This window comes from Crocodylus porosus, unplaced genomic scaffold, assembly GCF_001723895.1.
Source record: "Crocodylus porosus isolate Cpor-Errol unplaced genomic scaffold, CroPor_comp1, whole genome shotgun sequence".
NCBI classification, from domain to species: Eukaryota; Metazoa; Chordata; order Crocodylia; family Crocodylidae; genus Crocodylus; species Crocodylus porosus.
In genome coordinates this window covers 494,119-511,682 of record NW_017728925.1, presented here as the reverse complement: position 1 = coordinate 511,682, position 17,564 = coordinate 494,119, and the positions used below count along the sequence as shown (strand labels likewise).

The following is a 17,564-nucleotide window of genomic DNA, read 5'->3' as shown; positions in this document are numbered from 1 at the left end:
TAGACCAGTGGTTCTCAGCCTGTTTAGACTCAAAGCACCACTGGATAGACTGGAGCCACCCATTGGAAAATGATGGCTCTGAATGTTCGCTCTTTTTTAGGCTACAGAAAAACAATAGAGAATTTTTTTCTGTTACAGAATTCATAAAGACAACAACTAAGGATTTCTATTTGAAATCTCTGGATTTGTCTTGTAAATCATGTTTGTGTGGCACCTTGAGGCACCCTTGAAAGGATCTCAAGACACCCCAGGGTGCCATGACACCCTGATTGAGAATCAGTGCTGTAGACACTAAATCTCTTCTTGAAGATACCCTGAAAGCCTCCTGGTCTGTCTTTCAGCAGCTATGGTTCATACTATTGCATCACTCCATTTCTGGCCTCTCCTTGCACTTTACCCTACCCCACTCCTTATCCCCAGCCCTGGGAGGAGTTTACTGTCAAGGTGATTGGGCCATCTGCCTCCTTCATCCTCCTTGGATCCATTTCCAGCGCCCATTCTTGATGTTTTTGGGAAGCTGATGGCAGTTCAGTGAACTAACTGTAGCTGGGGTGTTCACCCTCTGTGCCTTCAAGGAGCCCTTTGGGGCAGAAGAAATGAACCTACTCACATCTGCAGTGTGTCACCCCTCCTAGGAAGGACTTGGGGTTCCACCCATGGAGGAAGAAAGAAATTGGGCAAAATCTGGTAGTTGCCCATAAGGCAGTTTAGAAAAACGGCTTGTCCCAGCATGCTTCCCTGAAGTGATCCTGCCACCCCAGTTCCAGACAGACTCCCTCCATTGCAAGGTTTAGAAGGCTGGTTACTGGCCTGGGACCCAGGAGATAGACCCACCTGCTCCTTAGAGCTCATACGATAGCCTGGTGCTTTTGGCTGTCCTGTCCAATGTCCAGTTCTCACTGGCTGCTATCCTGTAATGACCCTTGGATGATTGAGGACAGACCAGCTCAGCTGAACCCGAAAGGAGTTGCTTAGAGCTATAGTGCATTTCAGCTGTCATGTGACTGCCCAGACAATGTCAGGGTGCTGGGATAGGTCTAGATCAGCACTTGTACACCAGCTGAAGATAGCTTTGCGTTTAAAGTACAAATAAGTGCACAAGGTTGCTTGTGCCTGCAACAGTCACTAGGACAAGGAGGTGACTGATTAATGCTCTGGAACTAGCCACCATACAACTGCTGTGTTAATACACCAAATTTGCAGAGCCAGATGGCTTGCAAACGTATTGCTTGAGATTTACCTCTGGCAACTTGGTGGTGACTCATGTTGCAGTTCGGAAAAGGGAAAAACTAGCTTTGCGTCATTGGTTTATTGCAAACTTAAATAAGAATGCAAACACGAAACTTAATTAAAGTCCTAACTAAACGAATTGTCTTCATTGAACTAAGAACTGAACAATGGTGTTGCTCGTTTAAAAGGACTTTAAATTAATGAGCTAACAATAGTTTTGGAATGATGCTAACAAATGGTTAGGTGGTTAGATGAGCCCAAGCAGGGGTTGAATGACAAAGTTAAGTACTGTATCCATCATACTTCAGGTTTCTAGGGTTCAGGTTTCTTAAATAAAATGTCTTGCTTAACCCTCAGGCTCTTGAGGCAATAAGTAGACCCCTCAGGGTTGCCGTTTAAGTGACTTGTGTCAGTAACTCTTATTTTGTGTTACATTATTTAGGCAAAATAACTTACAATGTTCAGTGTTTCTGGCAGTGAGGTCTGTGTGGGCAATCTGCTGCAACACACAATGACTGTAGAGCGATTGAATTTGTATTCGCTGGAAATCTGGATGCACACATGCTATCTATTGTATGTAAGTGTGCAGATTATGCCATATTCCTTTGATAATAGGGTGCCCTTGAATTCAGAGTACACCCATGTTTTGACTTTCAGCTTAAAAAACAAAACAAAACACATTTGCAAGGATATAACCTCTACAATGCATATGAAGTTTTTTTTTTTAAAATTAACTCAAATATTTAAAGTGGGCCACTTTTAGAAGAAATATTTATTTTTAGAGTGTCTTTGAAGGAGTGTGGCATGTATTCATTCACACAACAAGGCAGCACAAGAAAAAGAGAAGCTCTTGGCAGTAGAGAAGTTCTTTATGTTAGACCAGTAAAGTCAGATGGGGGATGCAAAGGATGTTCTCTTTGGTCAGTCCGTCCCACGGGCAGGCATCCCTTGAGCAAGCGATGGGTCAGGTTGGCTTGTAGCTTCAGGAGTGGTGGTCTCCTCTGCCTTGCCTTGTATCAGGACACTGCGAGCATGAACAATCCTTGGTACTCTAATGTTTCTGGAGGCAGCACACCTTCAGCAGTTATCTGTACCTTATAGTTGTGATTGCAGCTTATTCCAGCTCCCTGCAAGCCTAGTGATTACATTGGTGTCTAATTCTGGTTGAAGGGTGGGAATTTAGGTCCTTTTGGCACATTTCCCACATCACCATCTCTTGGATTATAAGATTCTTATCTCCTTCATTTTAAAAAAAAAAAAAAAAAAAGGAGCAGATGTGTTTCAAAAACATGGGAGTGAGAAAAAGGATGTGGCCAATGTGGCTTTGGATGCCCCCTCCTGGGACTACAGCTGGAGTACAGATGACTTCCGTTCCTATGCTTTGGAGCGTGATCCATGGCACCATTGCCTTGTTGCTTGTCAATTTTTTTCATTCATACTGTATCTTCATATACTTGGTTCCAGAGATTTTGGTCCCTTCCAACAGGAATTTCTAAAGCAGCCAGCGAGGGCTGCTTCTGTCCCCTGCTGAAGTGAGTTTGATTTAGGCAGGGCCAGTGCTGAGTGTTGTCCCGTCACGGGCATCCCTTTCCAACAGCGGTGGCCAGTCCTGGGTGTAATAGGTTGTGGGGTCCAGAGCCTTGTGTGCACATACAGGGCTTCTCAGCTTGCTCTCTCACTCACAGCCAGACCTGATTGATCCTAGTAGCTTCAGACTGGGAGAGAGAGAGGCTTTGCATGGCCCAAGTCAGACAGTTGAGGTGGTGGATTGGTCTTATGCTCCTTTAAAGCCTCTCTGAAATGGAGGGAGAGCTTAAAATAAAATTCCCCTCCTTCCACTCCAGTAGCAGTCATGATCCCTCCCTGCATCACTGCTATGAGTGTGTGCTGCAGAACAGTGGGAGGGCACTGCCAAGCCTTAAACACAAGAGCAAGTGAGTTGCCAGCTGCGTCAAGCCCATCACATGATGTCTCATCCTTGCTCCTTGTTGCCATCTCCCGCTCAGCAGGTCTCCTGGTGACGAATGCACTAGCCAGGAGTTCCTGTGGTCTCTGCCCCTCAGAGATGTTCAACGCACAAGCCTACAATAGCACAGCGCTCGGGCCCAGAGTCTTCACTGATTAATCTACTATAAAATTGCATTCTAGTTCTCACCTTGACCCCAGCTTTGCTTCCCTGAGCTAATGCAGCGTGGTGACTGGCTGCACTGTAGCATTCGTGTGCTAGACCTGTTCTGACGTACTTGCGGTTCACCCAGAAAGCTTTGCCCTTTTTTTGAGGTGATGAGACCATTTGAGTGTAATGGTGCATGGTTTGACCTGTTGGTTCATTGCACTGATCTAGTGAGACATAAGCTCTGTCTGTTCCTCATTCTTTCAGACTCCTTACCCACAGAGATTGCATCAGGGAGGTAGCAAGACAAATGACCCCATCACAGACCTTTCCACGCCTTCCCCTGGATCTTGGTTCCTGCTATTGAGTGTCTACTGTGTGTTGGGGTAGTAGGAAGAGGGAGATGCACTGTGTGGTAGAAAGACTTGGAGAGTCTTTGCAGGAGTCTGTACCGGATGCTGGCATTTTGGTGTGCACCCCCACATTCCCATGCCTGCATCCTAGTGAGCTGCTGTTTGTGCACCCCTCTCCCTGTGTGCCTAAAGTTTCTGTCCCAGTCCTATGGGCCCAGGAGGTCATAGCTACTTCATGAATTAGCCAGTAAGTGGTGCCCAAGAGGCATTGAGCATCTTGCCCCCTCCAACCTTCCCCATTACTTCAAGACTACAGGGCTTCCTGGCCTTTTCTCTGTTTGCTGGTAAGGGTTTTTTTAGCAAGCCACCAAAATCGCAGAGTCCGCTGCTTGGGGATGGCCTGAAGCCACAACTTAATTACCCTGATTAAGCCTGGGGAAGCCATTAATCCACACTATATAACGTGGATTAATGGCTTCCCCAAGCTTAACAAGGGTAATTAAGCCATGGTTTCAGGACATGTGGCAATCTGCTGGACTGCGGGGGCCCCTTGGCCAATCAGACGTGTGGGGCGCCCTGCCACGCTCAGCCTATGAAAATAGCAGCCAGTCCCAGGATCTGCTTGCAAAATCATCCTTGAGTTGGGTAGACTAGACCCCTACCCATGGAGCAGGTGCCAGATGGATGTTGCTGTTCTTGGCCTCCTGTGCACAGATACCAGGCAGTCCCCTAGGAGGCAAGCCCTGAGCTAGGTCTCCCACAAGTGTCTTTGCCTCACTGTGACCCTGGACACGAGCCATTTAGATTTGCTCTTGTTTTGGCCTTGGCATTGGTGGTTTCTCAGTGAGATACAGCTCTGCTCCCAGAACCCCAAACCCCAGAGCTCCAGCGCCAGGGCATTAACTAGCTATGCTCCATTGAGGCCAGTGGCACATACAGCCCTCTGCATCCACTGAGGATCTGGTTGTTAGCTGTTTGGGCCCAGTCCTGGAAGGAGATGTGCCTGGCTGAGCGTTCAGTGCTGCAGACTGGGTCTCTGCTACAGTCATCCTGCCATCTACTCCTTTGCAGTGTAATGCTCCGGGGGCAGGGAGGAAGTCAGTTTTCTCTGAGCTTGCAGGACCAGCTGTATGTCTCTGTCTCTTTGAATGCCTCTGGCTGGGATTTCACCGGAGATTAGTGAGGGCCACATTAGTTACTCTATCCTCAGAGCTGCAGTATCAGCCAAAACACTGTTCTCATGATACAGACCCAGCCACTCTTTGTTCCTTGTGTGTTCCCACCTGCTCCTTTTGGTTTCAGTGTCTGAAGCAGGGACATGAAAAGCCACAGGGGACAGCTGCCACCCCATGCCAGAACTCCTTGCATACTGCTCTGGTCTAGGAGTAAGGGGAAGGTGAGAGCTGATGGTCCAGGATGAAGTCTAGTACTATGGGTGAACTGCTGGACTTCATCCTCTGTGCAGCTGTTTGGTGTCCCCTGCTGGGAAAAATGCTCACTGCAAACTGTGCCAGGGAACTGAGAATCCCTTGTTTTATTATCGGTTAGTGCAGTGGTTTTCAACCGTTTTTTTTCATTTGTGGACCCCTAAAAAATGTTGAATGGTGGCGTGGACCACTTTGAATTGTAAGTATGGGTATTAATATACTTCTGATTAATCATATTTGTCTTTGGACCCCTTAATATAGCCTGTAGACCCCCAAGGGTCCATGGACCACAGGTTGAAAAAGCCACTGGGCAGCCTGTACTCAGTGAAAATCTGTGCCCTGTCCCATGTGTAGCCAGTTTGAAGGGCTCTTCACTGGTGTCTGGGCCATGCTGGCAAAGGGGTTACTTTACTAAGCTATGGGCAGCTGAAGATATCATGCTTTCGAGGTTTGCTCTGCCCACAGCACCATACAGGTACACCAGTGGAGTCTTGCATGAGACTGACCCTGCCAGCCGCAAGACACTTGGAGACGCCTGCCAAACTGTTCCAGGCCCTTCCTGCAAATTGCTGTAAAGAACAAACAACTCGCCCCCACCCTTCCTCCCTGCAATCCACTGATGGGCAGGAAGTAGTGGAACAGCTGCTACCTCTGATCAGCTGCAAAGGTCTGTTGTTGCTTTATGCTTCTGACTCTGGCTCTGCTGCTGTTTTGTCTCTCTTATCAGGTCTGACGCATGCAGGGGACAGGGTCCTTTTCAGACTATTTGGATAAAGGCAGCTGCCTATCTGCTCCCTGGTTAGAAGGGCACAGGAGAGCTCTGGCATCAAAAAGCAACAGACAACAATCTTGGGTTCTTTTCTTTTCTTATGCTTCATAAAGTCATGCAGCATTACGCTGCTATGGCCAGGATCTTGGCCAGCCTAGGGGAGATGAGATGCTTGCTTGAAGACTGGTAGGGACTGGAGAGCTGCCATCTGCTTTGGGGAACCAGGCTGCAGTGAACAAAAGGTCTGGAAGTGGGATGCCCTACCCCCATCCATTATTTCAAGCTGCTTTAATGCACTGAACTTTTTTTATATGCAGGGAAACACGACAGGCCCATGAAATATTCACAGGAGCTTTCAGGAAATGCTCTGAAGCCTACATGAAATTCTCAGTTCTTTATTTTTCATGCAGCCTCTTTTGGATTAAGGGGATTTGGGGAAAAGAGTGAGTGTGGATCTGGGTTTCAAAGACCCAAAGCAAACATCAGGTGGACTCCTTCTCTGGTATCAGAGCCCCAGACCCTCTGGAGATCCATCATCAACCAGATGTAACCACTCATAATGAGCAAAGTGCTGGTTTCTGCAGTGAAAGGTCTCTGGAATGGGGTGAGGGCTCTTCACTTTATTTGTTTCTCTCCTATAAATGTGAAGGCCTGATGGTGTGACTGATGGATCCAAGTTTTAGACATGCTGGTATCCTCTCTTCCACCTTCTGTATGTCCCCAAAGCCTCTGTGTGTACGTGGTATAATGTATTGGTGGTGGGGAGAGGAGCGGGGACATGACAACATGGGAATCCTGCTGGCACCACCTCCGCAACATTATCTTAGTCAGAGTTACTCAGCCAGCAAACACACTCCCTGTTTTGGCCATAATTTCTTAGAAGAACTGCACTGTAGCCAGCAGTGCTGTACTGCTTCTCAGAGCCAACTGCCTGTGTGTGCTGTTAAATATTTGAAACTACTAACTTGCATTACAGTAGCACTTGGGAGCCCCAGTGACAGGCAGGACACATTGTGTTCAGTGCTCTATAACCTGGGACAAGAACACTATCCCTGCCCCAGAGTGAGGGCAGTCTCTGCAATAGTGCAGTCCTGTGACTCCCCAGTAATGTGGGCCCTGTATGGGTGCTCTAGTTGAGGCTGATTGCTGAAATAATTTTTGGATAGTGGAAGTCACTTCAAAATTAAGGCTGCAGCTGTGAATGTCTTGGCACACTATGACAGGCAAGGATATTTGTGGGTGAAATCCTTTATTGAACCAACTGCATAGTTCGGATGGACTGAGACCAGCTTCTGAATATAGTGCTTTCTTCTCCAGGGCTGAGGAGAAAGCAGGCACGGCAAAAACTATAAGCAGACTAAAGAGATATTTAGTCATGGCCACAACATGAGCCCAGTACAACCTTAACACCGTGGGATTGATTTGGGAGGTGAGGGGTGTTTTTTCTCCCATGTTTAAAGGAGAGCCCTGTTTGATCAACTCCTACCTAACTACAAAGGAGAAGGCCATCATCCCTGCCCTCTGTTTGCAGTGCCAGACAGTGACAGTGATTTGGAAAGTGCAGCACATTCTTTGATTGCCAGGTAAATGATCCCAACCAGGGGCATAATGAGCTGTTGCTGACAGTCTGCTGTGGTCTCTGCTCATGCTTGTCCCTGCCCCTTTGGTGAGAATCAATAATGGGCAATACCTGTAAAGTACATGTTTATATACGTAGGACACAGCCTCTCTATGCCCTGCCTAGAATGCCAACAAACGCTTCTTGGATGGGAATGCTAACAACACTCCTTGGCAAGTGCTCATCTCTTTGTCCATCAGATCCCTTAATCACTCCCTACTTCATTTTGCAGACGTAAACTGGGGACAGAGCCAGCACCCTGTCACACCCACGGGGCATTTGGGAGCTGAGTGGATGGAGATGGTTAGATACTATAGTGCTGAAGCAACACAAATCTCCGATATGCACAGAGTCCCCCTAATGGACTTGTCGCCCTTGTGGAGATTCGCCAATCTGATGTGATGTTGTGATGCTGCCAAGCTGTGTGGAAGCCTCTGCATCTCCGCATGGCATGATGGCATCCTGCCATCATGATGCATGGCCTAGTTTCTCTTGCCTGAGAAGTCTTCTCTCCAAGCCCTCAGAGAGCACTTACCAATTCTTTCCCTCTTCCCCATTCCCTATCCCCAGCAATTGTCACCTGTAATGGCAGGTGCTTCCGTGTAGTGATCTTCAACCACTTGGCTTTTTATGGAATAGCTGAGAACCCAAGTGCCTGGGGCAGGTACAGTGTTTCCAGTTCAGGGCAAAATGAAGCAGAAATTGCTGTCACTGATGTTGCAATGAAGCATGGAAAAAAGCCTCCATGGCAGTAAGCCTTTGAAGACATGGCTCTTCTCTGCCATTCTCCTGTTTTGCTTTTCAGCCTGGCTTTTGAGCTATGCTGACAGGTCTCAGGGTTTGGGATTCCTTCACCTCTGCTTGCTTCTGCAGATTGAAGTTTGCACTTTGGGCTCTGGCAATTCTGTAACATGAAGGTCATGCTGTGCATCAGTTGGGAAAAGATCCTGGTCTCTGAGTCTCTCTATGTCCCAGAGGAAAGGTCTTGGGAAGGATTTGAACTGAGAGCTTTTCACATCCAAAGTGGGTGTAAGCTACTTTGCCCTTAGGCAGGCTGGCTGTGTCCTTACAATAATAGTCTTAAAGTATATTTCCAGATACTTGAATTGCCTGTGTTCAGACAGGTTAAAAACAGTGAGGCAGCTGTCACCATTGTCCTCCCCCACACAGCTTTTCTTAATCCTGTCACCTCAGTAACTTGTGCTCATCCTTTCCAGGCGGAGACTCTTCTGGGTGCCCCAACAGCAGTCAGTCCTACTGGTCCTCCATTGTCCCCACTGTGGATTCAAGGCAGAGAGATGAGCAAGTTGAATAACCCACCCTTGCTTTCTTTTTGTACCCCCGCCTGAGAGCTGAGCAGTGGGTTCTGCTGGTGTTGAAGGACTTGCTGGAGTAAGGAGAGAGGGAAGAGATGGTGATGATGATGGAGCAAGGGAGGGTGGAAGAAATACAGCAGGATTTCTCCCTCTGGGGGTGGCACCTGAGAGCAGGTGGCAGGGGCAGGAGAGGCTGGGGGAAAAGGAAGAGTGTACTTCCATAGGATCTGCCCCAGGCCCTGGCTAATGGCAGTGGGCATTTCATGTTCATATAATTTCCTGACCATGTTTTGTATAAGCTCTGTGGAGGAAGAGTAGGGTAAGATGCATGTTTCTCCCCATCCCCATCTCCATGGCAACATGCCTTTGTGTCTGCACTGCCATAGCAAGTGAGGCAAGGATGTCAGCAGTGATGCACGCTTCCAGGACTGGATCCGTCTGCTCTGTACAGGACCACTGGGTAGGGGAGCCCCACACCAATGAGCAGTGCTTGTTCTGTACAGTGATGGGACTGCCGCCGTGTCAGCCACAAGTTACATCCAGCTGGCACTTCAGCTCTGCTATCTCCTAGCCAGCCTAAAGGCTGTCTCTTCATAGCACCTTATAAAGGGTGGGTCATGAAGTGTGCTTCCTTTCCTCTCTATCCCCCCTCAATCACACATACCTCATCACTAGATCTGCCTAGAGAAGTTGAGGTTATTTGGGCACCCCTGTGGGTTAGGCATCCAAGCCCTGTTGAGAATTGATGGCATTTGAGCATCAAATTTAGACAGAGCTCCTTTAGAAATCCCAGTCACAAACCAGCTCTTTCTTCCTTTCCCCATCTCTGGCTGATCTCCCCATCCCTGCATTGGTGGCAGGAGCTGTGACACTGCTTGCAACACCTGCCTCCTTGCCCCCAGCCCAGCCATAAGACGGACCCACCCGCACCAGGTAGGTGTTGTGCCCTCATTGGCATAACTGCAGGAGCCCTTGATGAGGCTGCTCGCTGTAGCACATCCAGAGCTCAGGGGGGGATGAGAGATGCAGCTCCCACGGAGCCTGTTGCTGCCAGCAGGGATCTGCTGATTAATGGCAGGATGTTTGTTTGGGGAGTCCCTGTGTAACACCATACATGGAGACACTTGTGCATGTGGGGAGATTTCTGGGAACACCGCTTGCGTAGGAAGGCTCTTAGATAGGGGGCTTGTTATACAAAGGCTCACACTTTACCCTGGGGGCTCATCATGACTCATGTACAACACCGATCTGGCTTCCGTGTTGTCACCTTCCTTTCCCTCCTTCCCCAGCCCCGTTCCTGTCATTGGCTGCTGCGTCTGGCGGCACAGCGTGGGAAGGAGCAAATGTTGCTTCCCCCTCAACTTAGACACCCGCACACAGGCACAGGAGAGCTGGGAGGAGAGCACGCTGCCTGCACTGCAGAGGTGCTGCCAGTGCCTTCCCTCTGCTGCCTGAGAGCTCTGCACACGGGGCCTGGGATTCCCACAAGGAACTGTTGGGCTCGAGATGAAAGTGAGCCAGGTCTTCCTTCCTGAGTGCCTGTGCGTCCTGGTGACGGTGTCTGTCGGCTCCCCGGTGTATGCCGGGTGGCGTGCATTGCACCACCATAGAGGTAAGGGGGGGAGGGAGGGGGCAGGACTTCAATGCATGCACGAGACATCCCATTTATTCCATTTTGTAGGCAAGTTTGTTTCTTCCCCGAGTCAGGGGTTGCAGCAGGTTCCTGTAGATTAAAACGACTTGGCCTGCAAGAGATCAGTGGGTCGGGGCCTTCTTTCCATCCTGTGTTTGTACAGTGCTTAACACAGGGGGGTGCTGGTCCATGACTGGGATTTCCAGGTGTTACCCCTACTGTCAGTTGTGTGTGCTAACAAAAGAGCCCCTGGTCACTAGATTAGCTTTGTACCTCCCAGCCTGAGCTCCTCTGTAAATCCAGGCTATTGGACTTGAAAAGCAGTTTGAAGAATGACTTGGTAGGGGGTTGTAGTGTGTGATAGAAGAGCGAGATTCTTGGAGCAGGCATCTGGCGGGTGTAGCAGGGGCAGGAAAAGCCTGCCTAGTTTTGTGATGGGGCTTAATCAGTTCCTGGTGGGGATTTGGAGATGTGCCTGCCCGCCACAGTTCATTGTGTTCTCTGCCACCGAAAGCCTGTACACAGTCCGGTGGTGTTTGCTGCATTCAAAGAGCTGTGGAGAAAATGGGGCACTGGGATACAATAACCCTGGCAACTAGGTCATGAGTGTCGTCAAGGGTTGCCAGGTGACTCTGTAAAAAACCCAAAACAGCTGTCAGGTAAACAGAGCTGTATCTCAGTCAGGTGGATGGCTGTGTTTGCACTGCCTCCGTGTTTGTGTAGTTGTTTCCCGAAAGCAAACACTGGGCTGCTGCTGGGCTGTCTTACTGTGTGCTCGGAAAACTTGCCTAACTAGGGCTACAGGGGCGGCCCTCCTGCATCCACTGAGGTCCAGGCACGTTCCCTGCCCAGGGGTGGGATTATACTAAGCGTGTCAAGGCTGAGCAATGGCCAGCCTGAGATGGACACTGGTGTAGCCCAATGTAGGAGTCTGATCCTACTATACAGTTCTCATACCCTCTTATCTATTAACTGCCCTTTATTTTGGAGAGAGTCCTGCTCTCCTGGTGCTGTAGGCTGGGCTATAAGTGTCTGCTTTGATTTCAGTGAGAACTGAGAGCCAGTTTGTCTTGAGCTCACAGGGAAATCCCAGTCCTGAAGTATGAGCTTGGCAAGTGTGGAGTGAGAAGGGGCATCAGGGGTTTGAGCATCATTCCTATGTCTATAAATCATGCACCTGCTTTTGCTCCAAGCAAAATACTTACCTGGCAGGTGAAATATCATGACCACTAGGGTGGTTTTCCTACTGGCAGGGGGAAATCACTTTCTTGGCAGGGGGTAGTACCTTGACGAGGTAAGGCATAGCTAGTCTCCCAGTTTCACTTCCAGTGGGAAGAACTTGGCTGTATGCCAACTTTATAGAAATGGAAAACTCCTCCCTTGTTTGCTCCTGTGGCCATATGGTGGAGGGCAAGCAAAACACAAGGGCATCTGAACCCCAAGCCTTTGGGCTCAGGCAGGCACGTAGGACGCCTGCCAAAGGATTTGGAAGCGTCTGAAGCCCCAGGTGGGGGTGGAGGATGTTTGCCAGTAGTAGGGCCACATATGGTTCTTGAACAACTCGTGGATTTGGAATTGATTTGGTTGATTTGACTTGGGATACAAAAAAATTAAAAAACAAAACAAACAAACAAACAAAAACCAGCAAAAAACATGCTTTTGCTCCAAACATCACTTGGGATGAGATTTTTTTTCTTGTGCTGACTTCAAGCTTGGGGTAATTAGGCTTTTTCCATTGTGCTCTGCCCTGCTCTTTGCATAGATCTGTCATGCGTAGGGGGTGAAGAAGGGAATGTGTAGACAGAAGTACGGCAAGGAGAAAAAGGGAGACTCAGGCAGGTGCCAGAGCTGGAGCCCTGTTTAGCTCCTTTGTCCTTTTTCAAATTGGCACTGTGCTGTTGATGAAGTACATGCAGCCCTCCACCTCTGGTGCCGCTCAGTCTGGGTAAGACCAGCCTGCAGTTTTCATTTCATAAAGGCCACTTCCTTTCACTAATGAGCAGGAAGCTCTGCTTAGAGCAGTGGTCCTCAGCCTTTTCAGAATCGGGGCCCCCTCCCACCACTCTTTCAAATGTGGCAGCATCCCCACTTGAGAACCATGGTTGTGCTCAACTTGACCTCAGTGGTTTTCAACTGAGTGCTGCCACCGCCAGATGAAGTTGCCCCATGTATCGGAAAACCCTAGTGCAAGAGGAGTGCGTGTGCTCCAGCCCTGTGTGGGCAGTTCTGTTCTGGGCACTGCTGTAGAAGTGCCTGTTGTGGCACTCCCGAGGGGCTCTTGCATCGCCCTGGTTGAGAGCCACTATCTTTGAGGAACTCGCAATCCATTAGCAGACGCACCTGACCCTGGAAAAACCTTGTGGGATGGGTGAATAAACCCAAGAGAAACTACATGGGAAAGAGCAAAGGTAGTGCAGACCTACTGAAATGCATCCTCTCCGTGGCAATTTTCCTCTGGTGTCTGGAGGGGGTTGGTGGTACGTGACTCATGCAGCCAGTTGCTCAGAATTTACTGAAATGTATCTAAGCGGCAGGGAGTAATAGAGTGCTTCAAAGGGACCCGAACATCAGGTGCAATGAACCCAGCAGCATCGGAAATGTCGCTGCTAGTGGCCTCTCAATCCCTGGTGCTCTGAGTTGTGAGTGGGCACGTGTGTCGAGAAAGTCTTTAACTCCCACACACAAGCCATGGTGGTAGGAATACAAGGGAAGCTCTTGAATTGGATCTGTTCTAATGTCAATGCTCTTATGCTACCTAAAGGTTGTTTCATAGAGCTACTATGAGCCGCTTCCCTTAATAGGTGGACGCGCTGGGACTGAGGAATGCCTCTGGCCCAGCCGGCAGCCTCCCTTCCTGAGAAGAGTACATCTGTATCTTGCCTCCAGTATGCATGGCTAGTAAGTCCCTGATCTAGGCTTCACAAAGTCTCAGCAGCCCTTACCTTGTTGCTGCTATTTTAAGGGCAGGGGGACTTTTGGACACAGACAGAAGATGACTTTCACAAGTCACCCAGGCCGTGGCAGCGTCCAAAATAAAATCCCAGGTTTCCTGTCTCCCATTTCTGTGCCCTCTTACTCCTGCAAATGTATGCTGGAGCATAGGAGTCTGAATACAATATTGCCAGCCCTGGATTTCTGGAGTCCTCTCAGCTTGGAAAATGAGTTACTGTACTTTTCAAACCCTTGCACTTACTACTGGAGCCACGGGGTTTGTAGCACAGCAAAGGACCTTTGCATCTCTGCCAGCATCCTCTGTAATCCCTTCAAGTTCTGCTGGTCGCTAGAGGTCTCCCTTGACTTCAGTATGTTTCACTTCTCCTAAGGGTGAACTTATGCGAGGCCCTCGGGTTCCTTCCAAGCAGGGTTTACAGTTGCTTTCCTACTTGGACAGGATCTGTTCTGCTCAACCTGTTGAGTGCACAAGTTGGGGTCTCCTTTAGCTTGTTGCTTCCTGAAAACTTGCCCAGTTTTAAATGCCGACTACATTTCAATTTCTAGGCTTACAAGCAGCTGGGCAAGAAAAAATTAGCATGTATGTGATTCCTGCAGTGCAGTGTGAGGCCAGAGACCAAATATTCCTGCTACTCTTCTTCTCTGTGGCTTATATAGACAAATAAAAATGCAGCAGTTATGATTAGAGATGACCTAGGAGGGAGTTAGGATGGACTTCTCCCTGCAGGTGCAGAGCTTGATTAGCCAATATGGAGAAGCTTGAACACCCTTTGAACAGGGGTAAGTAGGACTAAAGTTTACATGCAAATATGGGGCTACTCCAACAACGCAAACATTGTGTACAAATGTAGAGGAAACTTTCAGACTGCAGAGCATCTGCTGGCCTGCCCACATGTAAGGGGAGCCATACACCAACGAGGACCTCTCTAAGGCTAGACGTGGAGTGATAGCATGGGCCCATTTCCCAACCTAAATTTGAACACAGTAACAAGACATGAGAAGATGATTTAGACATAGTTGCACAGTTTAAATCCACGTAAAACCTGAATGTCACTTTGCTTCGATTTCCTGCCTAGGTGCACATCTTGATTTGAAACCAGTTCCATTAGTGAAACTTGTTCTAAGTTTTTAGAGGTACAAGTTTAAATGGAAGCCAGACTTTTATATTTGAGCAGCCACCCTCAGAGTTGTCCCTGAAGTTTAACTAAATCGCTTCAGTGTAACACCTAGTTAAATCAGTGCAGCTTTATATGTAGGCCAAGGGTAGTCGATATCACTGTAACTAAGCAGACTGTGAGAGCCCTTCCTTTTACGTCTGCACTGATTTCATTACTCTGTTTGTGGAGCTCTGTGCCTGCATGACACAGTAGACACAGCTCTGTACACAGTGGCCTACCATTGTGTTGCTATAGGCGGACGCCCTTTTTGGCATTCAGCTTTGGCTAAGAGGTTTCTGCAGATGTTGCAGAACCCACTTGGAAAGAACATCCATGACCAGGAGTTAAAAATCCCTTATCCTGTCTCCTCCCTACATCACAGCTCGCTGCTAATGATGGCCCCTTACAGGTCTGACTCTTGCGGGCGCAGGTGCAGCCTCCTAGAGGCCTGTGGTTACCACATTTATTGTCCTCCTTAGCCTCTCCAGCACAGGCTGCCTTTGCAGTGACAATAGCCCTTGCTTTGAAGGGTGCTGCTGTTGGAAGCCCTGACAAGTGCTTGCTCGGGGCAGGCAGCCTACAAAACAGGGTTGTCTGTGCTAGAGGAGATATTTGTGGCCTCTGGAAGGAGGTGTATCCATGGTCCCAAACCAGGCCCCGAGTGCCAGATGATGTTATGGATAGCCCAAGCTGAGCCATCAATACAGAATAAGTATGGAGGGCAGGTGACCCTGCCATTGCATTGTCCTGCCAGCGTACCTGGCAGTCAGCATCCTAGCACAGCGTTTCTCAACCTGTGGGTCATCAGGACCCAAAAGTGGGTTGCAAGAATATATGGAAAGGTCACAAACAAACTTCAAAAATTTGGTTCTCCTTTAAAGGAGAAAAACATGGAAAAGTGTGACTTTTTTCCCTTGCAGGCTGGCAGAGTTCCAGCCTGTGAGTGGCTTTTTGGGGCTCCCCTGCCCCACCCCCCACCCCTGTCCCCACACACTGGGGGGGCTGGAGCCTGGGGGCAGGGAGCAGCAGTTCAGGAGTGAGGAGCACTAGGTTAGGACTGTCCATTGATGTTTACAAACAGGTCCCGGTACAAGAAAGGTTGAGAACCACTCTCCTAGCAGTGCTGTTGTGGGAAATGTGTTTCCACTCATCCTCCTGGAATGGAGCAGTCCCTTTTTAAACAGGTCTTACTGAGCATGTGGAAATGAGAGAGAAGTGGAGAAAAGCTAGAGAATCAATGAACAAGAACACGTAACTTCTGGGTTCTACCTTGTGTAGAGCACTTGGCAAGTATGTGAGTCTGGGGGCACTGGTAGCCCTTTAAAATAGTTGCAGTGATGGTTTTGTTACAGTGGTTTCTAACGTGGCTTGGATCCCTACCAAAAACCTGCAGCTTGGGTTAAAAGTTTCTGAAAACTACTTCTGCAATATGATCAACTGATTCATCAACAGTTAAATTAAAACACTAGCCCTTAAAGGGACAACGCCAGGGCAAATTTGTCCTGCAATTTAGTACTTGTAAATTTAAATGTGAAACCTAGAAGCAGGGAAGAAGTGTCTGTAACTTTTTTTTTAATTCCAGCGGAAAGGAGCCGAGAGGTGAAACCACCCAAATCTACTGTGAAATTAATACAGTTTGCTCATTTGAAGCAACAAGCAAAGGGCAGAACTATGGTAGCTCTAAACAAACTTCAAGCGTGAAGCATGGTAGATCTCGATTTCTGCCCCCTGTGAAGCAATCCCCATTTGTACTCCAGTGGCACAGAAGCAGGCTAGGACTGTCGGTACTCGAGAAGGCTGATGGTATTTCCTAAGGTGAGATGCATCCAGAATGTCATCTCCATACCAAGTTGGAAGTCCTCGACCTCCTTCCACACCTGCCCTTACAGATTTGTGGCTGCAGTATTGCTGGCAGATGGGTGCTAAATGTGCTTGTGTAGATTTGCCATCCTTCCCTTAGCAGCTACTTTTAGCTTTGCTTGTGGCAGTTTCTGGCTGGAGGGCCCAATTGCATCTTCTCACACCTCCTCTTTCTTCCTATTCAGCTGGTTAAGTGTCTTACTATCCTGTCGGGAATTGACTCTGGCCCTTTCTTCAATGTGACTGTTGGTCCTGCAAACAGGACCCCTTTTGTCTGGGAGACAGAAAGCCTTTTTCAGATCTGGACCTTATTAAAGTTCCATTGAGTTTTAAAAGCAGCAGCCCCAGCATTTTCTCCAGTCACTCCTCCCTGTTTGGTTTGTGTGCCTCTGATTAATCCTCCTTGAAACACAAACTCCAATAGTAACATCTGGCCAAAGCAATGGGTAACAAAGAGGAATTACAGAAAACAACAATGTTTCCTGTTAATAGAACTATAAATAGAACTAGGTTCCCTTCTGGTCTAAGTGGAAAACATTTTAATAGGAATGAAGTGTCTCTCCTTTTGGATTTACCTTTTTAGAGCATAAATGAGGAAAATAATGTATATGAACGCTCCACGAACAAGCCATGAGCTGCTTTTGTTTTCAGGGGCTTGGTTTTCATGTTCTCTGCTTTTAGGAGATTTCATGCTTAGATGTAAAACTGTACTATATCCTTAATTCATTGCTGCAATGTTGCCTACTAACCCAAGCACATGTTTTACCAGCCAGGACCGCACATGCTGTTTGCAAAGTACCTTGCAGATGAAAATCGCTGTGTAACTATAATCCAGTTTGGCAGAGAGATGAGCGTTCCTCACTTTTCTAAATAGATTATTGACTATCCAGCTACAGGAAGGTTTATTCTTCTAGCTCCTCTGCAAACATTGCTTTCTGATATGATCAAAGTAAATATGCAATAGATGAGTCAACATGACTTCTTTTTTTTTCCTCCTTTTTTTAAGAAAAGGAGAGAACCAGTTATGCTATGTCAGGTACTCCACTCGATGCTAGAAGCAGCTGCTCTTGTGCACAAGTGATGAGATTGCAGATTTTAAGATTCTAATTAGTTCAGAAGCCTTTAAACCTTTGCTT

General features: G+C 48.1%; 1 protein-coding gene across 1 annotated transcript in view; it reads left to right on the top strand.

The window, feature by feature from the left end:
* Positions 1-10,317: 10,317 nt before the first annotated feature.
* NPDC1 (neural proliferation, differentiation and control 1) overlaps positions 10,318-17,564 on the top strand; it is a 24,572-nt gene continuing 17,325 nt past the window's right edge. The window contains exon 1 of the mRNA XM_019540490.1: positions 10,318-10,438. Within this exon, the coding sequence (XP_019396035.1) occupies positions 10,333-10,438 (106 nt within the window). The 5' untranslated portion in view covers positions 10,318-10,332. The remainder of the gene's footprint in view (positions 10,439-17,564) is intronic.